Source organism: Canis aureus, chromosome 13 (genome assembly GCF_053574225.1).
Source record: "Canis aureus isolate CA01 chromosome 13, VMU_Caureus_v.1.0, whole genome shotgun sequence".
In the NCBI taxonomy this organism is placed as follows: domain Eukaryota; kingdom Metazoa; phylum Chordata; class Mammalia; order Carnivora; family Canidae; genus Canis; species Canis aureus.
In genome coordinates, this window is record NC_135623.1 from 27,447,655 (window position 1) to 27,474,132 (window position 26,478).

The 26,478-nt window shown below is 35.3% G+C and overlaps 1 protein-coding gene across 16 annotated transcripts in view; it reads left to right on the forward strand.

The window, feature by feature from the left end:
- NAV3 (neuron navigator 3) overlaps window positions 1-26,478 on the forward strand; it is a 1,006,607-nt gene that overhangs the window by 921,097 nt on the left and 59,032 nt on the right. For 14 of the 16 annotated variants that reach the window (XM_077845591.1, XM_077845595.1, XM_077845596.1 and 11 more), the window contains 6 exons: window positions 1,994-2,035; window positions 3,447-3,607; window positions 9,904-10,092; window positions 13,210-13,262; window positions 18,952-18,975; window positions 21,448-21,525. In XM_077845591.1, the coding sequence (XP_077701717.1) occupies window positions 1,994-2,035; window positions 3,447-3,607; window positions 9,904-10,092; window positions 13,210-13,262; window positions 18,952-18,975; window positions 21,448-21,525 (547 nt within the window). The remainder of the gene's footprint in view (window positions 1-1,993; window positions 2,036-3,446; window positions 3,608-9,903; window positions 10,093-13,209; window positions 13,263-18,951; window positions 18,976-21,447; window positions 21,526-26,478) is intronic. The other 2 variants (XM_077845589.1, XM_077845603.1) reach the window with 1 other exon arrangement.

Here is a 26,478-nt window from a genome sequence, read left to right on the forward strand (position 1 = left end):
TATTGAATCAATAATTTTCCATAAATATTTTTAACTTTGTTCAAATTCCTTTTCGTTAAAATGTCATAAAATAATGAATAATCACAAAACTTTTTCAGTAATTTTCCCGCTAGCTGCTCCAAATATTGGTGGCCTTTGAGCCGTAACCAGTTTGCAGTTATTTAGTTTGTTTTGCTTTTTGTACCCTAACCATATTATTTAACAATAATTATTATTTAACAATAACTAAAAATTAATTTAATTTAAAGTAATTTAAGGTAATTTTTTAAATTCTATACATTTATTTTATAAAACATTTTATAAATTCTAATTAATTAAATTAAATAATTTAAAGCAATAATACATAATGATACCATCTCACAATAATTATTTAACAGTAATTTAAAGTAGTAACCAACATTACAAATTGCAGGCTTGTTTTGAAATATCAAGTGGAGCAACCCTGCCTTCACAATCCTGTAGAGCATCTCTTGGCTTTGAACAGATGGGGTCTGACCACCTCAGACTGGCTAAATTCCCTCTCTCCTTCATTGCCCCCTGCCTGCCTGGCCCTTGTAGGCATAAGAGTATGTGACTTTTCAAGGTGTGTGGAAAGTGTCTACATTATAAAACCACTAGTATCCAGATCAAACATATTTCTACTTAAAGGTTTTAAGTTATATTGGTCAATTTAAATGTATTTTTTCCATTTTTTTAAATTAAATTGAATGATATAAACACACATTTTATACAATTGATATTTTGGCAAACTGCTTATTTTCAATTTTCTCTGCAATGTGAAGCTTTAATAAATCTGCACACATGAAAAAGATAATCTTTAAAATGGCTTGTGACCATATTAATAGGTTTTTCATATTTGTTCAGTTTGATTCCTTTTTGTTTGCTGATGCACACTACTAAAAACCTTATGTAGTCAAAACATTTACTAGAACTGGCCTCTACATAATGGAGTAATTACCTTATGCAGACATTCCCAACAAGTAAAGTCATATAATGCCTTTGGTTGCTTTCTACTACAGTGCTAATGGAGTACACACAGAAGAAAACATTTTAGCTTTGATTTTGAGTGCTTAATTTTCAAGTCAATGTGTTTGCATTTGTGTTTTATCATACCCATTATGCATATCCTGTGTATTTAATTTTGATCATTGGAGGTTCTACTGGAAGAGAGCTATCATTCTTGAAATTCAAATAAATTTTATTCTTTGGTTATTCACATGCCAGAGATTGTAACAGAAATCTCTATACTTGTCCCACTTAGTTGTTGACACCCTCTTCTATTTTTAGAGAGGCCATTTCTCATTTTCTCCAGACATATCCTTTCATCCCTCTTCTATGACCAGTTGAGAATTCTTTAAAATGGAAACTGATAAAAAACTTACAGCCTTTTAAATACCTAACTTAGAATCTCCAAAGGATGGCATGGTTTAATTCTATTAAATATTTAAATAAATGGTGCCAAAAACATTACGTTTCAAGCAGATATTTTATTATATATTACTTTCTGTCCTTCTATGCAAATGGAATAGATCTGCCTTTGTTTTTATTAAAAATAATATGAAAACAAAAACTGAGTATTAAAGGATGTTTTATATCTCCTCTGTCCATTGAAAGTTGTCAGTTTAGCTGAGGAAGAGCAGATCTATCTGATTTCCACCTCGGACTCTCCAGAATTTGAAATCACAGCCAAAATCTAGTCAGCTGCACAGGGAAGCAAAAGCTACCCTAGCAGTAGGTAAATAGAATCTACTGGGGAATTATGTCAACAAATGACTTAATCCACCTGCTCATAATCCGGTCACTAAATTATCATCGAATGTGTTACAACAATGGACATCCGGTCCCCTTTTGTTGGCCTTTTCCAATAAATTAAGCACTAAATATTTGTCACAAAAACTTTATTTTGTGAAGTTTAGAGAACCATTTTTGTTGCATGTGTAATTTGGAGATTTTGTTTGCATTATGTCCTTAGGGGTTTTCTTTGTTTTAACAGCATGCAGCTTGACAGAAATACACTACCCAAAAAGGGACTAAGGTATATATTTCTCTCAGCACAATTGCTGCCTTTCTCTGTTGTTACGTAAACTTTGTGTGCTGTCTCTCTCCCTCTTTCTTCCTTCGTTTGCCATCACAGATGGCATCACTTTTAATCCTGATGTTTTCTCTGGCCTGAGGCATTGGTGAGATAAGCCTCCTGTTGGAGATACCAGTAGAGGTCAGACTAAGTAAATTAAATCCAATGTAAATACCATTATTTGGGGGGCAGCAACTTTTGGTAGATTCCAGTACTCACTTCTATAAATTAAAATAAAATTAACTTCCCTAACTTTTGCATCTTGGAGGCATATGCTTGCAAAACCTCAACCCATATAATCTACAGATGTGGCCCGTTAATGTTGAAAGGTTGAAGGATGCTCTAATTTGAATTTTCAAAAAATATATTTTCATCATCAGAGGACAAATACTATAATTAAGGTATGAATTTTTAAAGAGTCCTTTTGGTAAAAACTCAAGAGTTTTAATTTCTGCTTATCAGGAGTGCTGGTCAATTTAGATATCAATTAGTCTAGTCTAACATAATAGTCTCAAAATAATCCTTCAGTTCATCATAAAAACTAAAATGAAAATTTAATCCATGGCCTTCCTTTACTGTACACTTTTATCTGAGGAGAGGATATACAATGAACAAAAAAGAGAGGTGAAACACGTATGAACATAGTGAGTTAAATGCTCTTTGATGTCAAGAATTTACTTACTCTGGTGAAAATGAGCACTGGCCAAATAGGCCTTTCCCTGTTATCCTTTTTCTTGCCAGTCCCTTAGTAATAGCAAATAGTTTGCAGTTATTCCATTTCAAGATTTTGTTTCAGAAATTTACTTTCCACCAAAGTGAGCCCATTTTTTTCCTTTTTTTAAAAAAAAAAAAATCTAGACATGATATCAAGTGGCATTTTAGCCAAATATTTTTTTTAATGTTTTTCTTTTTTTTTTTTTTCATTTCTTTTTTTTGTTTTTCAAAAAAAGATCTGTCAATTTGTGTTCCATTTCCTATGCCTTTCTGTGGCCATCACGCCAGTTTCCTTGGCTCCTGGCCTAGCACTGTCTACCGTATTTAGTCTGTGCCTTCACCCTCTTCACATCCTTCCAAGCACTGTGCTTTTGAGGCCTTCTCAATTAACTTGGCTGTCTGCTCATTGCTTATGATTTTCCACTACATATCTCACAGAAGCATAATTTTCCTTTCAAAATCCTTTATTTTTTTTTCCTGTGAGATTCAAACAGATGGTGTCAGATCATCTGGAAGAACTAAGCAATTATAATTAGATTCAATCTGTTTGAGAATGTTGTTCAGTCTGAATAGTAAGCTCCTCTCAATTGTTTTCTTGTCCTGGTATTGCCTTGCCCTTGTAGACGTACTTCAGTGTCTTAGCTGTGCTGTTTTGCAGATACACCCCATCATCTCGGCAGGCCAACCAAGAAGAGGGCAAAGAGTGGCTGCGCTCCCATTCCACTGGAGGGCTGCAGGATGCTGGCAACCAGTCCCCTCTGCTCTCCCCTTCTGCTATGTCATCTTCTGCAACAGGAAAATACCACTTTTCCAACCTGGGTAAAATGTTCTAAACACAATTTAATCTTGTTCTTTTCACCACCTGCCCCTCACGGGAGCTCTGGTATCCATAAAAATTGTTTGCTTAAAGAAAAGATACACACATTAATAGTACCTCGTACTTGTTGGATGGCTGGCTATTCACAAAATACTTTCCAAATGATATGCAGTTTATTGCCCATGACAACTTGATATGGGTACTACTGTTATTATTTTACAGTCTAGGATCCAGAGGCACAAAGAGGTCATTTCTCTCAAAGAAAGGGTCTCACCTCATAAGGGGCAGAGGCAGTAATAGATCTCAGAACACCTGACTTCAAGCCTATGGCGTTTTCTCAGGGTCCTCTTAAAAAAATAATGAAATATCTCTTGGGTTTTGTTAAAAGTGTTTTTTTTTTAAGTCCTTAACAAAATTTATCATACTTTTGTAGAAAAACAGAAAATATAAATATTGTAGAAAAACAGAAAATATAAATAATTAAGAAGAAAAAAATAACTCCATGACTCTAAAATCACATCTTTACAACTGATCAAAATTAATACCATTTCAAAACTCTCCTTAAAATGAATCTGAGTTTTCCCTGTGAACATTTTTGGATAAGTGAAATGAAAAAAAAAAATGACAAAGTTAGCCATTAGGTTACTTTGTGCTTAGCATCATCTGTATGAAATATAAAATCATTTGTATAAATGTCACAGAAAACATAGGGAAGAGTGACAAAGTAATGAAAGGAGTCTAAACATGCCAGTTATAATTTAATAGATCCAGTGCTTTTAAAAATAGATTCCTGTTCTATAAAATCACATATCAAGTAGTCTCATTATTCTTTTTTGTTTTACTTTAGAAATTTTTGTTCTAATAATGGACCTACTGATTGTCCAAATCCTTTCATAGTTTCAACTTTTTCAGTCCCATAGGACACTCATGGCTCTTTTCTCTTGGTAACTCTTCATTGTTTACAGAATAAAGCTTTGGCAATAAAAACCAATTATTTTAGTCATGGTTCCATATAAGCTAAGGAATTCCTAACAAACACCAAGTTTTTACTGCCACGCCAACAGTGATGAGACTACTTTGTCTCATAACGACAACGGATGGTATAGCTTTTACTTCCTTCGAATTGTAATTATGAAACATACCAAGAAGCTTAAAATTTTGACTTCAAAAAATGAATTGAATATCTTTTTATAGTGTCATAGAAATATGAAATAAGCTCTAATTTTACACAACATCTGAGACAAACCCAAACCACCTGGGATGCTGAGTTTGCTAGTTATCTTATATCTCTTATCAATCTTTTCAATACCTGACATTAATCTGACTAACTGAATCATTTTTTTAAAAGATTGTATTAATTTGAGAGAGAGAGAGAGAGAACACTAGTAGGGTAAGAGGCTGAGGGAGAAGCAAACTTCCTGCTGAGCAGGGAGCCCAACGTGGGGCTCAATCCCAGGACTCTGGGATCATGACCTGAGCCAAAGTCAAATGCTTAACCAACTAAGCCACCCAGACACCCCTGACTAATTGAATCCTTACCCCATTATATTCTTATTTATATTGTTCTAAGTAAATCCGTCTGTTCATTATTATTTGGGAAAAAAAATGCTCACCATTTACTATGTCTGACTTTAACAAAGTCAATTTCCTCATTTGTGAAATGGATCCATAATACCTAGCTTATATTATAGGGGACTGATCTTATGTGCACTAAGACTCAAGAGAGTATAAGACTTAACAGGCCTTGCTACTTCATCATTTTTATTGGAAAGCATGCCTTACATTATCACGATGATAGCAGTGGATTTCAAATTGATCTACTGCCTCTACTATCCAACATTTTCACCCATTGTGACTTATAAAGGAAGACCTTCCCAGACATGTTAACACACTCTCATGTGCCCACCCAAATTTTATAAGTGCACATGGCTTCAAATCAAGCGTTCTGAGATCTCTATGCTGTGTTATTTTACAGAAAAAAATGACCAGTTTTAAAAACATGAAATTATTTTTGGGATCCCTGGGTGGCGCAGCGGTTTGGCGCCTGCCTTTGGCCCAGGGCGCGATCCTGGAGACCCGGGATCGAATCCCACGTCGGGCTTCCGGTGCATGGAGCCTGCTTCTCCCTCTGCCTATGTCTCTGCCTCTCTCTCTGTGTGTGACTATCATAAATAAATAAAAAATTAAAAAAAAAAAAAGAAATTATTTTTTAAAACTTTTTATTGTGGCGCACCTGGGTGGCTCAGTCAGTTGGGCATCTGACTCTTAGTTTCAGCTCAGGTCATGATCTCAGGGTCATGACATCAAGCCTGGCATTAGGCTCTCTGTCTCCCTCCCTCTCTCTCTCTCTTTGTATCTTTCTCTCTCACTCATTCGCTCTCTCAAATAAATAAATCTTTAAAAAATAAAACAAAAAACTTTCTATTGTATCTTCAATCAACAGAATTTATACTTACTAGGCAAGACAGTGGGTATTATTAAATATAAGTAAAGATTTCTTTATTACTAAATTTTAAAAATATATCAAATGGAATATTTTAACTTGAATATAGATAGATAGCACTGTCCCGCAGTTCACTTTGGTCATCATTTGTTTCCAATTTGGTCATTATCTCTTCTGAATGATCAGGAAGTGATTATTACTAACATTTGGCAGTTACAGTACCTGTGTTTTCTTTATCCTTTCTACCTTTTAAAATATGTTAATACATAAAATTTTTAGAAATATTGCTGTAAGAAGTCACATATAACAAACAAATTCAAGATCACTGTAGGTGCATCATCGTCAGTAGAGTAGCAGGAGCTATTACCAAAGTAAACTGTGGTTTTTGTGTAGTTCCTGGTATGTATGATGCCTATAATAGAAACCCATTTCACTCAAGAATATGAATCAGAATCTAACTTATGTAAATAAAATACATCTTTGATTGAAACTTTATTTACTATTGGTCATAGTCCTTGCAAGGCATCTCATAACCTGGTGAGACTCATTGTCATCTTCCCATGAGTGACAGCAATTACTCAGCTTCATTTTTCACTCTACTTGAGATTTAGTGTGTAGAAGTCATAATATCTGCCTCTAACCTGCGAGTTCTATATATTTGTCAGACCTTTTTGCATACAGAGTAGTTTAAACAGCTTTATATGGGAAGTTTCTATGGTTTTGCATCCAGAGGTTCCTCCACCTTGAATGCCCTCCTGTTCCCCTCTCCATATTCACCTTTCAAACTTTTCAGAATTAATCCCTTTCTTCTATACTCATGAGAGCATAGAATCTCAGAGATGGGAGACATTTACCTCTGGCTCAATTCAACTATCAGTTAAATTCTTATGACATATCTAGCTTCTCTAAACTCACACATGACAGAAACTTTCTGAATCTAGATATATCATACTTTTGAAGTTCCTCTTTTAAAAAATCAAATAAAATTTTCTTGAATCTCTACCTAGTGCCTAGTGATAGTCTCAGCTTCCACAAAATAAGTTAAAAATCAGCTTCTATATGAATATTCTTATTTTAAAACAATATCATAAACTCGCTAGTCTGTCTAGATATAGTAGCAAAGTCAAGGAGAGACCCTGGGGTATTTAAAAACCCACTCCATATTTCTGTCAGTTCCATTCTCCTCAAATCCCACAAGTCAACATTTAATTTAATAAAAACAGTGATGGGACACTTGGGTGGCTCAGCAGTTGAGCATCTACCTTTACCTTTAGCTCAGGTGTGATCCCAGAGTCCCAGGATCGAGTCCTGCATCAGGCAGGCTCCCCGCATGGAGCCTCCTTCTCCCTCTGCCTGGATCTCTGCCTTTCTCTCTGCCTCTCTCTGTATCTCTCATGAATAAATAAATAAAATCTTTAAAGAATATAATAAAAACAGTGGCTTTGCTCTGAAATATAATTTAAGACAAAGTCAGTAGCCCCCCTTTCCCTAATATATTGCCACATCTATAGCTTTCCTATTTAGAACTTGACTGTGTCTCTAAGCTTTGAATGAGTCACGAGGTCATTTATTCTGCTGTTTTTAAAAATTATAATTCATGAAGAAACTGAAGGGTAGAGATTGGGATATTTGCCTGAAGCAGATGGGAAACAAAGCCACTACAAAAGCCCTGTGCTAATTTGTGTACCATTGCAGAAATTCTCTGTCATATTTTGTCTTCTATTGTATAATTTTTCTTGATTTATTTACATATGAAATTTTCTGCCCTTCCGTCACCTCTGCTGTAGCCATTCTTGAAGTCAAGGCCGTGCCATATTTATCTTTCCATTCAACCACAGTACCAAAAAAAGTAGACCTGTCATAGACATGAACTTAACTGAACATTCTTAAATAGTATGGGTATAGCTTCAATGGAGAAGCTATCAAAAGTGTTTGTAAATGCAAACTATTCACTTTAAAATTCACGCCAATCCTCTATTTCTTGGATGAGTCAAGTCATAGGTTTTGAAATTATAGAAGGACAATTTACTTGGATAGCTCTGCAACTACTATGCAAAGACGAATAGTGAAAGAAATGACCTCCTAACCTCTGGATACGTATTGACATAAAACATTTACAAATGTGTTGAATACTTCATTCATTTAGCAAAGAGACAATTCAAACTGTAGACATAGAATAGGACGATTTACTCCAATGCAGGTACTTTAAACATACACATTCAAAAAAATAAAAAATAAAAAAAATAAAAAAAATAAACATACACATTCAAGTCTAGAATGTCCTTCAGTGTAGCTATTGGCAGTCAATCAGCAATTAAATTGAATTAGGCACTGCTGGCTGAAGGACTGTGCCTAAAAGATACCTCTCTCTCCCTCCCTCCCTTGCTGTCACTTCACTCTCCCAGTCTCTCCTCATTCGTCCTTCTTTCCTTCTCTCTTTCCTTCTCATTTTCCTTCTTTTCTTCTTCTTTCCAAAAGATTGCACACTTTGCAAATCCATGGTTTCTTTAATCTTTATCGCATTTCACATTTGCACACACAGATATAATTCTAAATCTTGTGTTTCTTTCCTTTTTCTCTTCCTTTTTTTTTCATTCTGATCCACAACCACTCTATCACAGAGTTGTTCTGTATATTAATTCATTAATACCTATAAAATATCCAACACAGTGCCTGGGAAACAGGAGAAATTCTCTTTCATTTGCCTCAATGTATGACTCCTATGTTACATTGTTTGGAAAGCCAGCCATTATATTAAAAAGAAATGTAGTGCCTGTGTCAAAGGAAAAAAATAGGATAAAATTTTTTTATCAAAAAAAATTTGAAATGATAATCAGACTAATTCTGAGCCAAAAACATAAATTCCCTGAGGTTTTGAAAGTACTCACAGCTTTTGTGATAGCGTAAAAGGTTCCTGCCTACTTCTTCACATGTCTGTAACAGCTTACTTTTCTTAAATATGAGCATTTATGATAAATACATTTCTTGGTTTGTGCTGTGCTTTTATTCCATATTTTAAGACAGTATTGTTTCCAAAGCAGTTGTACATTCAGTCAGCCACATCTTTTTTTAAGTTCATGATTATCAGTTGGCCTGCAAAGTTAAGTCTCATCAGAACTCTTTGACAATGAGCACTAAGTAAATAAATTCTTATTTCAAATGGTGAACATGAGGTACTGCTCAGAAAACATAACAGGTTTGTGACATTTGACAGTCTCACTACGGCACTCTGGTCTTAGACACAGAAGAAGAGAATTGTGTCATTAACCTGCTGGATGAGCTCTAGAAACCATGTATATTACATTCCATTTAAAGAAAAATTTTATTTTCTTCTTGTATAAACTAACTCTGATAATAATGATGGTATTGACCATGAACTTACATAAATTCAGAACTCAAAATGACTGGAAGTCTTTGCCTGGAAGCTTCAGAAGGGTCTTCTTGGGAAATTTAGTTTTCTTGTGTTTCCCTTTCGATTTTATTTTTTCTATAAAAGTGATGCATTTTTCTCGAAAAGAAACCAGCAAACACAAAGTCTTTTCTTCATAATCGCCAGCAGGATCTACCATGTTGTTGTATTTTGAGCATCAACAGGAGAGGTTGCTTGGCGGCTTTGTTTAATATTGCTTTAGTCATTGCCATTCTGCTGGCCATGGAAGTGTTGGGAGACAAGAGGGACTCTGCGGAAACTATTATTGAACATTTCAGACGCAGACGGTCAGCCTACCTTAGATAGAGACACCCACTGAATTCACCTTTCCGTTGAATTAGGATCCCATCCTCCCTCTCCAGCAGCCTACCATTTTCATCACCCAAGCCCCAGAATAATGAGGCTATGTGTGCTTTGTTTTTCAGTGAGCCCAACCAATCTGTCTCAATTTAACCTTCCTGGGCCCAGCATGATGCGCTCCAATAGCATCCCAGCCCAAGACTCTTCCTTCGATCTCTATGACGACTCCCAGCTCTGTGGCAGTGCCACGTCTCTGGAAGAAAGGCCACGTGCCATCAGTCATTCAGGCTCCTTCCGAGACAGCATGGAAGAAGGTAGGCGTAGGGGGAAATAAAGATGGAGTTGCTTTATTTAACTCAGAGATGAAAACTGTCACAGCAGTCGCCATCACAAGAATTCCTGAAGAGTAAATAAATGAGTAAGTATAACTCTCATTTAGGGAGCCCTGAAGCTTGAAGAAGTTTTAGTCTGCATTACCTTCTGTTTCTTTATGCATTTGGAAATATGCCAGAAATTCTTTAGGTTAATAGTTGCCTATAGGACAGCTCAGAACAAATCGAACATTCCCATACAGAAATCCTCATTATTTTAGAGACTATTTGTCCTCATGTGTCAAATATCAGAGCAAATGTTTTGTTTGACACCTTAAAGAACTATACAGATACATAAACGAGAAAAATGATCTCACGAAACTACTGCATGTTGCCAACTTGTATTCTCAGAAACTCCCTCTGCTGTTGGTTTCTGTTAGCATATCATATCAGAATTCATATCAGGTCTACTTTCTTGCCTTAGAAGTTTCATTTCCTTATACAATGCAACAGGTTCTATGTGAATACTTTATAATAGTTCCATTTGAAAAACTCAGGAGGCTTCATTGATGTTCAAATGTATGTAATTTTTTAAGCTATATAACTAAGGTGTGAAATTTGACAATATTTGAGAGATTTTCCTCTTTGATTTAGAGGAAGATTTTTTAAAGTAGCCATAAAGGAAAATTGTGGCACACATACTATAAAGCATATCAGCTAAGGATAAAATAAAGGTAAACATAAAAGTTTAAACTGATCAGAATAAAATCAGACATGAAATCAGCCAACTATCCTAGTCTTTAATAATTATGTATAAAAGAAAGGACTCCAGACCTTGAAACATACTAAGTGTTAAGCCTCTGGTCATCCACTTATCTGTGGTATGAACTTGACCAGGTTTCTTAACTTAGTCAGTGCTAGTTCCTGCATCTATAATTTCACAGGTTTGTCATGAGAATGAAATTAGGAGGTAGCTCTGTTCCTTTCTCTTTATCCTTCCTACTTTCGTAAAGCCTCTTCTGACTAAAAGTTTAGATAGCTGTGAAAATCGATTTCATGTTCTCAGGCCACCACTGTACATTTAAACTACTGGCATTAAATCGGTTGATCACCACTGCCATTACCTTTTGGGATATTAACTGAACCCCCTCGGCTCAGTGTGATGGAGAGGGGGTTATATCCCGAGAGTCTGCTGATTGTGGCAGGGTAGATAGACAAAGTTAAACTGATAAGAAATGTGAAGTCATTGTTTTTTTGAGATGGTTCTATCACTCTCTTCACGGACAGGCATCTTATAATACTGTAAAAAATAATTTGTGGGGATTCCCGGGTGGCTCAGTGCCCTCACTTGCCTTCAGCTCAGGGCGTGTCCTGGAGTCCCAGGTTCAAGTCCCACGTTGGGCTCCCTCCATGGAGCCTGCTTCTCCCTCTGCCTCTCTCTCTTTCTCTCTCTCTCTCTATCTCTATCTCTCTCTCTATTTCTATCTCTCATGAATAAATAAAATATTTAAAAAAATAATAATTTGCTAAGCATACTGATGGCTCATCTAGGGTGCCTCATTTACAGATAGAATACTTTTCATATGCTGGGAAAGTCTGGGCTTCTGTGTATGAAGATTCAATCATTTAAAGTGCTGAACGCCAGGCTGAGTGGGCACAATGGCTCTTTGATGCCCATACATTGAACAGTGAACTATTACAGGTCTTATCTTGTGGTTTACCATCAAGGGATTGTTGAGCTAGTGAGATGGCAGGGGCTTTATTGATGCCTTCTCTGCTCAATGCTTATGGTGAAGATAAAGAAACAGCCACAGACTAGGAGGAGGTCATTGACCTATGAATAGTAGGTAGCAACAATGGACCAAAAATGGAATCTCCTGATTTGTTGTCCACCTGCCTCTGTACCCCATGCTGAAAATCTTAGTTTAGAGGCTGGAAGAATGTGGGATTTTGTTTGTATTGTGTTCTTCAGATGACTGACATTTTACACATCTCACAGAGGGGTAGTAGAAATCTGAGGATTATACTTTATTCTTCTTTTGACCCACATTTTTATATTTAGTCAGTTTTAAACAAGTTCTTGCTGCTGTCCCTCAAATTCATCCCTTGCTTTTGAGCCCCACTGCCACAATCCTACACAGGATTGTCCCAGTCCTCTCCAGACCAGGTTGTGAGCATCTCCCATGTATTCTTATGGTACCTCTTGCATTGCTCTCGACAGGGTTTTTATTACTCTATTGTAATTGTCTTCTGAGTTGTATATCTTTCTACTTTTTTTTTTTTTGAGCTCCTAGGATGGTCTTATCATTTTTATAGTCCAAGGATCTAGAAATGGCCTGTCTCATTGGGTGGGCCCAACTAATGTTTTTTAATGGGTAAATATGCAGAAATAACTTTATATTACCCCACAGTGAAAAGCAGAAGGACTTTTCTACAAATATAATTAAGCATAATTTTACCACCTTTTGGGCTTAACACATTAGATGTGCAGAGATATAAGACAATCTATCAATTGTGTAAGATGGTATTTTTGGTATACTCCGATAAAAATATGCAATTTCCGTTCTTCATTTCCGTGAGACACCACCTTGAAATAAGTATTTTTCTAGGACTAAAACTACAAAAGGAATAATAATTCTCCATTTAAAAGGGCATAATCAACTCATCACAGATAATGTTGAAATAGCAAGTTAAGTTAAATGCTTATTCCCCTGAAAGCATATGGCGAAAAACATTGAAAATAGATCTTTGTTGTATAAAAAGGAAATTAAATAAATAAAATACATAAAATGTTTTCTTAAAGTGTAAAGTTCATGGCCACTTTATTTTAGGTTTCTATCATTTTCTGGTAATTTATTCTGTGGAAGTTTACTACAGCTTGAAATAAGCACACAGCACGCTCAGAGGGTCTATCCAACATGATGAAGGAGGTATTTTAGAGGAACAGGTATGGGACCTTCCCCTGTCTCAACTGTTTGACCTCCAGAAGCCAAATCATTCTCCGATTCTTCTGTCTAGCTGTTATTATTTTACGTCCCTAATGGCCACGTTCCAGCAAAGGCCCGCTGTTTCTGAGCAGACTTCAGTATTTCACCTTTTGTTCTTTTTTGCTTTTTCCAGTTCACGGCTCTTCATTATCACTGGTCTCCAGCACGTCTTCCCTTTACTCAACAGTAAGTATCCACTGTGAAGAGAAAGCTTCTGCATTTGCCAAGCACACACGCGACTCAGTAGATTGATACTTATGCAGAAGTTCGGCAGGAAGTAATGCGCGGAGCTACCGCACCCTTCTGCAGCCCACTTACTTATATGTGCCTTCACTGGACCTTGGGGTACTTGTTAAAGTTAGTGAGTGCATTTTTTCATGCACTGAATTTCGTAAAACCTATTGGGGTACGCCTGAGCCCTTGTTCTATGCTGTACCATAAATTCATAATATTGACTAGTTTTCCTTGTTTGGATCTCTGAACCATGACTGGTAATTGTCCTCTGGTATTTTCTCTATTTTATTATTTTAATTTTTCAAGTTCACTTTTTTGAGAAGATTGTGCCAAAAAGGCCTAGAGATTTAAAAATAAAACAAAACAAAACAAAAAACCTACCTTCTGAAATAGACGGTGATTTTTAAAACTATTTCTTAAAAAAGAGAAAAATGCTAGTGTTTCAACTTACTTTCCCTATGCATAAAAACAAAAAAGATCTCTAGGAAGTTGTATTTTATAAGAGGACTCCATGCCAGGTGAGGGTGAGGTGTATTTAGTTTACTGCATCTCACTGGGACTAGAGCACTGTGAATAATCCTGAGTCCAGGACTGAAAGGTTCATAAAAAGATCAGTCTTGGCTGTCACTGAGCAATTAAGCATGACAAGCAATACTAATTGTTTCACTCATTTCATTAGGCTTAAATGGTAGGGCCCTCCTTTTATAAGCTCATCTTGCATATTTACGGCTCAAGATCACATTGTTATTGGGAAAGGCAATATTTTTCCCATCATTTCTCCTTTTAATGATTAAATTTGCCAATTACACTCTGTCAATGAAGAAATCAGTATTGCTTCAATTTACTTCTTTAGGCAGTAAATTGAAGGCAAATGGATAAGAAGTAAGAAAGGTGCAATGTTTTGGGGAAACAACACATAAAAGAAACGTGTTCACACTTAGTGTCCCTCCTAATTGGCCCAGTGCCACTGCTTGCTGAGGAGATGTGCTCTGACTTAAACCATTTTGGTTGAAGTCTCTGTATAGCATAGAATCAAGAGATGCAGCATGTTTATAGTATTTTTAAATATATGCAAAAACAGTGTTTGGATAAAACTGCCTTCATTCAGCCTGAGACAGACTAAGAAGAAAAGGCACATGGGTTAAAGGAAAACAGATGGCCAATTACTATGTACCAGAGTCCAATAGAACTTTCTGTGATAATAAAAATGTTCTATAGCTGCACTGTCTAATATAGTAACCTCTGGCCACATGTGGCTGTTGAATATTTGCAGTGTGTCTGGTATGACAAGACGAACTGAATTTTTAAGTTAATTAATTTAAATTTAAATAGGTACATGTGCCCAGTAGCTACTATATTGGCTATTGCAGGCTTATAGAGAACAAAGCAGGTACATTTTAAAAATTGTAGATCGGCTCATTGAGTTGAGCATTTGACTCTTGATTTCAGCTCAGGTCATAATCTCAGGCTTGTGAGATTGAGGAGTAAGAGTAGATGTCAAAGTGGTAAGGATAATCAGAAAGCATAAATGAGGAGATTATAGTAAGGGAATGATATAAAATGGGAACAGAGATTAAAACAAAATGACTATATATGCATACCCACGTGCCAAATTTTAGAAATGAAATATACCCTTATGTGTGAAAAGAATGGGTTGGTTGATCAAGCTACGTGAAAGGTGACATTGTTAGGATATTAGGGAATTTAACTAATTGTACAGAAAATGACTGAAATTATATTCTTGAACTCATAAATAACCTAGAGTTAAACAACTCAAATAAATGCATATTTGAAGGACTGATAAAGAGAAAAATCAAAGATAATGAGGAGTCATTCAGATTTCCGTCCCCCATTATCATGCACTGAGTGTCCACTGACAATGAGAAAATATCTGTGAAAGTGCTTTTCAAACCATGAAGTAAAAAGGCAATTTATCATTATTTTTCATGCCTTCTTAAAGACTGGATCAGGATTCAGTTGATATGCATTTTTGCCTAACTCTATCAGCAGCTATTGTATGACATCAGGCAAATTGCTAGGTTTCTTTGGACTATACCTGTAAAATGAAATTGGAAAACAACAGTCAGATCTATCCCATCTGTCACATGGGTTTTGTGTAATTATTAGAGAAGACTAGGAATGTTGTATACCATAAATAACAAAAATTATGGCATACTACATGGTTCTAGGAGCACTGTTTATACCATAGTCTATGTGAATTGCATCTTTTGAGATTATGCAGTATTCAACTAACATAGGTGTGCATGGTGGTACTTCATAAAATAATTTAAGTGTCTATGGGGGGGCGAAGTTCCTTTTTTTTTTTAAGAACAATATTAGGCTCTATCTGCTTTTATTAGGCAAAATACTGCTCTTATGAACCGTGAGTATAAACCATGTTTCCTCTAACATTATCACTTATACAACTTACAGAATTATATATTTTGCTGTACGTATTTCACTTGAAGTTAAACTAATAAAATGGCTTTTTGCAAAAAACATTTACCTATAAAATCATCGATTTAACAAATCTCATTGTACAGATTCTTCACTTATACATTTTTTTTTAAAGCTTCTACCACTTATAGTTTGGTAAATTTCTCAAAAGTATCTTGTTATAAAATTAAGTATATCACCTTATGGAATTTCTGAGCAGAAAGATTCAGGGAATTTGCATGTTGGTTGGGAATCACAGGCCTAGTTTGATCTGCCACTTATTACCTTTGGCAAACTTAGGGTTTGTGTGCTTGTGTTTAAATCCAAGCCAATGCTGTGAAATCCGGAACTTTTATCTAAAAGTGCAAATTGCTAAATTCTTTTTAATGTAATCGGAATATCTAGCAACACTGAGATTAAATTCCTCCAGGTTTACAGATTCTTGGCATCAACCCCTTTAGATGCTGGCATGAGTTCCCCAGGCTTGGTTCCAGACCCCACCACCTCTTCTTTTCTTCTACCTCTTTTCTTCCTCAGTTTCAGTTCTTAGTTATCGTTGTGCTGTTACTTTTCTTATAGGAAAGACATACTTCTTATTACTCACATCTTTATGAAAAGTGAGAGAGATAAACATTAGCCAAGGAAGGCTGTGTGACTTTTTTTTTTTTTTTTTTTTTAATTCTAGAGCCTTTTTTTATTCTTTGTATTCCTGGCCCTTTTAGCCTTGCAATAAATAGGTTCTTTCTGACTGATTGTGTCTTAAAAAGTTTATTAGATCTGTTTTGTACTTGGAATCTAATTTATATTGATTTAATAAGGGCAGGGGCCATGTTTGGTTCATTAGCGTATTTCCTAACCTACAGCTAATACAAGAAGGAATTTTTTTAAGTAACTTTGAATGGGTGAATGAATGGCAGGTTGATGGTTCATAGAATAAAGAGTCATCTGATATATTTGTATTTAGACAAAATGTTTTATACTGTGTACCATCCTTTAGGACACTGGGCTTGGTTCAACACCGTCATTTAAAAATGGCAAGTAATCACATTCCATCATTTTTTTATCTCATGCCTAAATCGCTGAAAGAAATACAATATTAAAATTCTGCCTCACTGCTTTGACTTTATGATAACACCTTACCTGGTATTGATAGTCATGGGGTATGAAAGAAGGCAAAGATTAAGGAAAAAGAGAGTTCTGAAAAAACAACAAGAAAAGAGTTTATATACGATACCTACAGAATTAATATGTAATGGTTATGCTTATGAGTAATATATATAACTTATTCAAGGCTTTTTTAATGAGAAGATATGATGGATAGCCTTTTTATTTTTTAAGTAGAAAACATTGCTTTTTTAAAATACTCAAATTATTTATTATCAGTTTCATATAATCCTAACAGGCCCTAAGCAGCATTTGGACAGAATATAGTAGCAATGAACATGCAAAGTTCTAGGGAAAACAAATAGTCCTGGTTAATTGCACATTTGTCTTAAGGCAGACAACTTCCAGCTTTCTTTTGCTTTAAGATGAAATTTCCATCTTAAGGTTAGTTCCCTAACTAATCTTAAAATTAGTTCCTTACTTCTCATTCAAAAACAGACTACATCTGACACCTTAATATTATTAGAATCAAAAAAATAAAATCTTCCCTTAAAAATTAAAGTTGAACTGTAAAATATTCAAGTTTCGTGTTAGCATTTATTTTTAAAACATAGTTTTCTTATACAGGCTATTAGGATTCTACTATTTAACCACTCTATTACTTTAACACATTATTATTAACTATACATTATTTTTAAGAGCAGAGAAAATACAGGAAAGAGAATACTCCAGAAATGCTTCTGCATAAAAATATCTAAGTTTATTTTACTTTGTTTTATTTTATGTTTTCTGGAGAAAAAAAAAAAAAGAGAAAAAGTAGTTCAGGTACTTCTGCATCAGTTAACTGGGAAATGTCCCCAAAGGAGAGATAGGAAATAAGGTTTTTTTTTTTTTCACTTTCAGACCTCAAGGCAATGAGCAGATTTGTACTGTTCAGCGATATTCATTCTCCAGCTTTTTCCAGAATAAGGGAGCTTCCCAAACATAATGGCACACATAACTCATTTTCTGGCATTTTTCAGCCTAGCAAAAAGAAGAAAAACAGAGCTGGGAATTTTCTGCAACTGAGTCCAAAACAGCCTGCAAGCTCTCATAGCAGTCCTCATTTCCATAATGTGTATAACCCAGATGTTTGTCAGCCACTTTTATCTCCACCTTGACACTGGGCATTTTACTCTTTGCTGGCTTGCAGCTCCATAAACTTAATTAATAATCATTAGGGACAATAAAAGAAGATAGAAACTGATTTTCTGTGTTTATCAGTAAAGGTCAATATTTTCCCTCTGGCTTTATTTGAGATTTTTTTTTTATGATGTGTAAATCATAAAAAGGGTTTGTGTGCTTGTGTTTAAATCCAAGCCAAAATAAAACTCCGACACCTAAGTCTTGCCTGAAGATCTCTATAGAGCATGGAGTGTATTTTCTATAATATGAATGAAAAAAAAATGTAATGTTTCCTTTTTTCCTACACTCATCTTTTTTAAGATATAATTTTATGACTTGTTTTGCTTTTGTTGCTTATGGTCTGACTCTTACGGTAACATGTTCTTTTAATTCTAACTTTGTGGGACACCTAGGTGGCTCAGTGGTTGAGCATCTATCTGCCTTCAGCCCAGGTCATGATCCTGGAGTCCTGGGATCGAGTCCCAAATCGGGCTCCCTGCAGGGAACTTGCTTCTCCCTCTGCCAATGTCTCTGCCTCTCTCTGTGTGTCTCTCAAGAATAAATAAATAAAATCTTCAATTCTAACTTTGCTTCTAAGGCATATTATATGTCCATGAATCAAATAACCTACATTTTCAGTGAATCATGTATATATAAGGAAGCATTCATTTGTAATCTTAAAGGTTCCTGTTATAATAATATAATAATATCATAATTATATAAATACAATATCACTATCATAATAATTTGTAACAATATGATAAAATAACATGTATTTTACTATAATAATATTATGTATTTTACTAGTCTTATATTGGATCATAGTAACATTTTGAAAATACAGTATAATTATACAATGAAATTACTCATTTATACTTGTGGAACAAAATGACATTAGTTATATTTATAGATAATTTTTGCCTTTTGTCTTTTACAGGCTGAAGAAAAGGCTCATTCAGAGGTAAAATTTGTAGCATTTTTGAATTTGATGCTTTGTGTACACTTGTGATGAATGCTTCTACCAGTAGAGGGCTCTGTGATACAGAGGCATAGCTCTCCAGCACGGCTGATAGACGCGATCCTCTAGTTGATAAATGGTCTTGGGTGCTTCCTCATAAAGAAAATGAAAAGAAGTTCTTAAAAGCAAACTCTCCTCTCACATTCTAGAATGGGGTTTTATATCAACAACTAACCATCGCCTGCAGTAGTAAGCACTCATTAAACCCAATGAATGAATGGATGTGTGGTCTTTCTCGCTTATTGTCGTCTCTTCTCACCAATGCCTATGAGACTAACTGCATAGGATTAATGTAGTGTTGAGTCTTAGGCACCACATCTCCACAACAGAAGGTCCCAGCATCCCAGCCTATCTCTTCATGCCAGGACTTTGCTGTTCTGACCACCACTTTATGTCTAGCATGCTACATTGTTCTGACCACACACGTTTCACAAATACACACTCTGTCGCAGTCATGCACAGGTCAGGTTGCAACCTGGAGAGTGTTCTTTTGGTTTCCCTTTGTAAAAGAATTGTCCTATCCCAGGAGAGCAGGACTTTAATTAGGCCTTTATTCAAGGTGTGGTAGTGACTATTTGATAGGTTGACACTGAGGCAGTCAGACCACAGAGAAAACCAGTGTCTTGGCAGCAGCCTTTGCAATGGAACTCCTTGCCTTACCTTGCCTTTAAAGTAAAATTTGTGCTATGCTTAAAATATTGAAATAGTATTGGTTATAGCAATCTGATGATCTAGACCAAAAAAGTAAATATGGTTTAAAAGAAAAACTATAGTATTTTATTTATGTTGCATGGACGGGACAGTGCTTCTAATTTGGTCATAATGTGACTACTGAGGTATTCAAATGCTGCCTATTTGCCTGATTAGTACTTACCCGACCCCCCTTTGTATCATTCCTACCCCTAATGGGTCATGGTTTTCTTTAAAAAATAATTTACATTACCTTAAGTTTTCCTAGATTTCATTGTAAAGTATTATGTAATGTAATGGAGATTATTAATTTGAGAAAGGCTGTTTGAATTTGTATTGGTTTAAGATAAAATAGGTGGTCTGTTTTCTGGGACTATCTGTGGTCATCATCATTCAAATACAAGTCAAGTGCTATTTGGGGCTAGTGAACCTCTTAAAAAAAAACAAACAGGAGTGAAATGGAATCACATTTGCTGAGATTATAATAAATGTCCACTGTCTCTGCTTCCAGCTTAAAGTTCACAGCTCCTTTTTGACTCTCGCAATATTGACTACCATTTTTTTTCCACAAGAGGGAAAAAAATAAGACAGTTAATGGACTGTGTCAAGAATGCTCTTTCAAACTGAGATAGTATTCCAAATGTCCAGCCACAACAATAGAAGACTTCTTTTCACAGAAATGAGAAGAATTAGAGTAGAATATTTGGCATCTGAGTAACTAAAATCCCTTGAGACCAGAAATATACTTACAGACTTAGCCTCAGATGGTTGTAAATGTTTTACCCTTACTAATCTGTGTTTACATGTTTTAGCAACATGAGACATTCAGGTTTAACTGCAGAGAATACTTATATAAACAATTTAAATGTGATATGAAATACTCCTCTTTTTCTGGTTCAGTTTTATTACAATGTGAACTTAGCTAAGGAAGAAGACATTTTAGCGTATTAATTTTGTTGGCTTATCTTATTTGAACAGTATTACTAATTTTTCTGCTTACTTTTAAACTATAGGTAATCTATAAAGCATTACTATTCTGAGTTAATAGTAACTCTGTGAATAAAAAGCATTACAGAAAGATTTGGGAAGGGTTCTTTGAGTGTTAGCCGTTGAAACTCCAGCTAATAAAATTATTTCCAAATATGGACTCATTACTTGTGGAATTAGAGCCATCTTTCAGTGACTAAAGGATATTCCACAGCTTCTGAGAAGTTGCCAAACTACAGAAAATTAAAATAAGCACACACCAAAAAAACTGAGTATTTTTGCTAAAACTCCATGCTCAATGCCATGCTAGAACATTCAGTACTTTTTGCTAAAAGAAGACCCAGAAAAAATGTGTCTATGTATATTTAATTTTTAAAAAGAAAAGATCTTACTGCCTGAGTTTTGTTACCACAAATTGCCTGAAGTAGGAGAATTAATAGAGAAAATAAACTTGATTCTTGAGTCAGGCAGATGGGGCAAGAGAGCAAGCAAACATCCTTTAATTTGCAAATTTGGGTCCTAACCTTGAACAGTCACTTACCACTCTTCTTAATAAGGGCATTTGACTATTACTGTGTAGCTAGTGTTCACATTTCTTTGTTTTTTTCAGGAATTTGTGCTGATACACTAATTAAGGGGTTACATGAGCGAAATATAACATTTACTTTCTTGGATTGAATTCTTAGTTTTAAGTAAAAATATGGTATATTGAATTGATTTTTTTTAAACTATATTCAGCAAATCCACAAACTGCGGCGAGAGCTGGTTGCATCACAAGAAAAAGTTGCTACCCTCACATCTCAACTCTCAGCAAACGTAAGTCACTTGTGATTATTTTTCAATATATCTAAACAGATATGTAAGTAGTAAATGGAATAACTTTAGCAACAGATATACAAATTTTAAATGGTCAAAAATAAAGTCTTCAGTCAGTCATATGAAGGTAAACTTTCCTGCATACTGAGTATTAAAATGTAAACCCAAACTGATGTGGTTAAAAGGCCTTTTGTTTCTTCTAAGGTTGGAGACATTAGTCACAGTTACAAGGGTTATTTCTTATGTCTTTTTTTACTCTCCATAGATTTTTTTTTCCAGCCACAATATGGTTGGGGGTTGATAGTGATTAACTCTGGACGATAAAATATTCTATGTGCCCTGCCTTCTTCACAATTTACTGGGCAATTAGTTAAGCATCCAATTAATTATATAAAAAAATTAACTTAGCATGACATTTGAGTATCTGAGCTATGTTGTAAATGAGAGGTAGTTCTCTTAAAAATTTTGGCAGCCTTCTCACAGCAGTTTGGCCACCTGAGAATGGCAAAAATGACGCCAGTGGTCATCAATAGTATTAACATTTATTGAATATCTTTCCACGAGCCAGGGAATACTCAGAATAGATGGAGAATAATACAGAACACGTGGCATGGTGCCTGGTCCTGAGGAACAGTAGTGTTAGGAGCACCAGTGAGGGGTAGGGAAGCTCCCGCTGTTTTGCCATTTGCCTGGCCACCTTCATCCAACACTAATCTGTTCAGTTGAACCGTGTAGCTTTGGGCCTCTCGTCTGCCTCACCGATCTCTACTCTCCATTGAGGTTTTCTATGTCCCAGACAAAGCATGACATAGCAAGAGAGACATAGCAGGTGTAGTAGGCCCACGGGGTATGACTTGACTAAGAGAGATTTTAAGGATGAAAATTCTTGTGTCATACAACTTCCACAGCATAGAAGTGAGTCATTTCACTGACAGTGTATTCATTTTACGACTGTATTTGAATTGATTTTATCTTTTCAATGTTGGGAGGATAAAATTAATTTTGGATTGCCTATTTTTATAGATTTTGGGGGATCGTTAAAAATAATAGCAGGTTTTAGAGAATTGTTAGGCAATACTGGAAGAGACAACAGAATTATTTAACCCATATTTTCCATCTAAGAAGAATTCTTAAAGAAATAGTTCAGAAGAAACTATAAATTTTATACCAGACTAGATGAATAAGAGTATAAAACACTGTCTACATTCCTGAATCTGTACCCAAAGGACAAATGACAATGTAAATGCCAACACACTGGGCTGTATTTATCTGCAACGAGGAAGGCTCAGTGGCAGACCCTACTCGTTGGATGGTCAAGATACTTATAGATGTCTTTAACGATTAAAATTGAAGGATTTTATTTTTATTGTGTAAATGTCTCTTGCATGGGTTTATATATTCAGACATTAATAATAAACATCTGCTATACGTTACGGAATTTTTAAATTCCATAAACAATTTTTAAACTATTGCCATTTAAAAAGCTTGACATTATGTGCCTCTTATATTAAAAAGGAAAACTGAAACTAAAAAAAAGTCTGTAATAAAAAACATATACTTGTTTTTCCCTCAGACACCCTTCCTAAACATGGTTGTTGGTTTCTTTTTGGGGGCCTGGGTGGTGGAGGGAGTAGAGTTGACACACAGTGTTGCATTAGTTTCAGGTGTACAGCTTAGTGATTTGACCAATGTATACACTATCCTGTGTTCCCTGCAAGAGTTGCTGCCATTTGTTCCATTACATCACTATTACATTATCATTGACCGTATTCTGTAGGCTCTGGTTTTTATTCCCGTGACTTACTCATTCCGTAATTGGAGGCCTGGATCTCCGTCTCCCCTTCACCTATTTGCCCATTGCCCGACACTTTCCCACAGGCAGGCATCAATTTGTTCTCTATATTTATAGGTCTGGTTCTACTTTTTGTTTGCTTGTTTTTTTCCAGATTTCATTGATGAGTGGAATCAGCCATTTGTCTTTCTCTTTTCTTTCATTTGCACTTCACTTAGCATAATACGTCAAGATCCATCTATGTTGTCTCAAAAGGCACAATCCCATCCTTTTTTATGACTGCGTAATATTCAATGGTTGGTTTCTTATGCTTCTTTTCAGTGTTGATCTTTTGAAGAGATATATGCAGTACACACTTGCAAAGGCTTGTATACACACATACACACACACATACAGAGGAGCAACCAAGTTTTAACCTGAGGAAGCAGTCCTGAAATATGACTCTGTACCATTGTTTGGGAAAGGAGCAAAAATTTTTTAAGAGTGACAGCCGTTGGCTGCCTACCACTTCTGCTCCAGTCATGCATGCCACACTGATTATCACTGATGTGTTTTCATGACTTTGGCTCATGTAGTCTCAGCTGAGCATCAATATGACCACCAGAGGGTGAAAATTGGTTTTGGTGGTAAAAAAAATTTACTCTTTTTTTATGCATAAAGCACAGTTATTCATAGAGTACATGGACAGGTATCCATCATATCTATGTCATATCTATGGTATTAAAATATCATGGAGGAAAGGGGTGATTAGGAAAAAAAAGCATAGAATATTTCCTCGAGGAAAATAATGAAAAAAGGAATGAATACAGAATTAGAGCAAGTAGTGTCAAATAGGTGATTTTGTTTATCAAGTTCTAGTCTTAGAGAAGATGCCCAAATGTCTCCAGCTTCCCCTACCCACATCTATGTTATCTTAACTGTGCCTTTTGCTCACAGATGGGAGCCTAAGTTATATCCTATTTTGCATGCTTTTTTTTTTTTTTACTTCATAATGCATTTTATAAATCTTCTTAAATCACCTCAAAGCCACCCAAAAAACTATACCTAGCAACTTTATTTTTTAACAGTAAAGAACATTGCAAACAACCAAAATATACCTTCAGGAGTTGTTGGGTAAAACAAACTATCATGGATTACCACTCAGCCGTCTTATATATCTATGTCAACTTGTATATTTAAATATATAAACTTTTTTGTACATTTAAAAATTTGAATTACTCATGAATTATCTATTAACTGCAAATTATCTTGAACTTTCTTTGGCATTTGATTTATAATGTCACTTAAGTTCCCATAGAGCATAATGAGCCATCAAAGGATTTTTTAGTTAATATTTTATTTTTTCTTAGTTCTAAAAAATACTGCATTTAAATTTCATTCAGAGAATATGCTCAGATATCCAAATTAACAAATTCAGATATCTGTTAATATCTATTGATGTATGTAATATATACATGTAATATACATGTGCAGAAGTTAAGTCAGTCATAAGACTGAATAAAATTATTTCTGTACAGAACTCTTTAAGTCAAAAACTATTTTTAATCTTGTAATCTTTTTGGAAGTAGGAGTAAACCTTGTATTGTTTTAGTTTATTTAAACTGCATAAGATCACTACAATGAGCATTATTGTATAGAAGTGAAGTAGTAAAACAGCCATGATTTTTATAAGGATGAATTACAATGGATTTGGTTCTGTAGAAAATATCATTAACTGTTAACTTTTTATTTAATGATTATTTAAGTATCCAGATAATTTATTTTTTACTCAATATATAAATCACTCTATCAGGACTAAAATGATTCTCCTTACTTTGGGGAATTTTTGTTGTGTTGTTAATTGATCTGTCAATTGATCTGTGTTTGGGCTTGACATAATTATATTTTTTTTCTGACATGATTATATTTATATGGAATCCACACAACAATCCATGTTTTAATTTTTAAATTTGAAACTTACCTGCTTCTCTATTAAAATGCTTTTTTCAGAGGCACCTGGGTGGCTCAGTGGGTGAGCATCTGCTTTCGGCTCAGGGTGTGATTCTGGGGTCCTGGGATCAAGTCCCACGTCGGGCTCCCTGCATGGAACCTGCTTCTCCCTCTGCCTGTGTCTATGCCTCTCTCTCTATCTCTCTCAGGAGTAAATAAATAAAATCTTAAAAAATATATATATATATATATGCTTTTTTCCCCACTTTGTTAAAAGAAGCAGCAGTAGGAAAAAAAAAAAAAAAGAAGCAGCAGTAGGGGTGCCTGAGTGGGGTAGTTGGTTAAACATCTTACTCTTGGTTTGGGCTCAGGTCATGATCTCAGGCTTGTGAGGTCAAGCCCCAAGTCAGGCTCCATGCTCAGTGTGGATTCTCCTTGAGATTCTCTCTCTCCCCCCCTCTGCCTCCCCCTGGCTCGCATTCTCACTCTCTCAAATAAATAAATCTTAAAAAAAAAAAAAAAAAAAAAAAAAACAGCAGTGGTAAATTAAAAAGGTGCCCAGCCAACTCACTTTTCGTTTGACCGGCAGGGTAAACCTCAGTAGAATATGCGGTGAATCTTCCCATCCACTTGTCAGGTTCTCTGATCAGAGAGCTACATAAAGCCCTGGGAGGACTCGCTGTAAAGCACTTTCTACTAGGATGTCTTTAGAAAGGAAAGAGGGTATGTTGGCAGGTGCTACTGCCTGACCTCCCCGAATCAATACAGCACGTGAACAGGAGGAAAAGAGGATCCCACCAGCGAGCAACTGCAAATGTATGGCCATATCCTACAGTCAGCCAGCCTCCCAGCCTCTCACCCACACCTTCCTACTGTCAAATCAGGTGCTAAGCATTTGTTGGCATGATAATATATTTTGTTGATGAATCTCAGCTCTTACATATTTAGAAGTAGGCACTAAGGCTAGTTATTATTACCATTTTCAAAGATACCACTGAATGAATATGTCACAAAACAGAGGGTCTTTTATTTTTTATTTTTTTTTATATTTATTTATTTATTTATTTATTTATTTATTTATTTATTTATTTATTTTTTGCCTTTCAACACATAGGTCTTTTAGCCAAAAATCTCTCAGGTGTTCTTTTGTTTAGGATTGTGTCCTGTTTTTTTGTTCTATTTAATATGTCTGTTTTTAAATTTTTTTTAAATTTATTACTTTTAAAGATTTT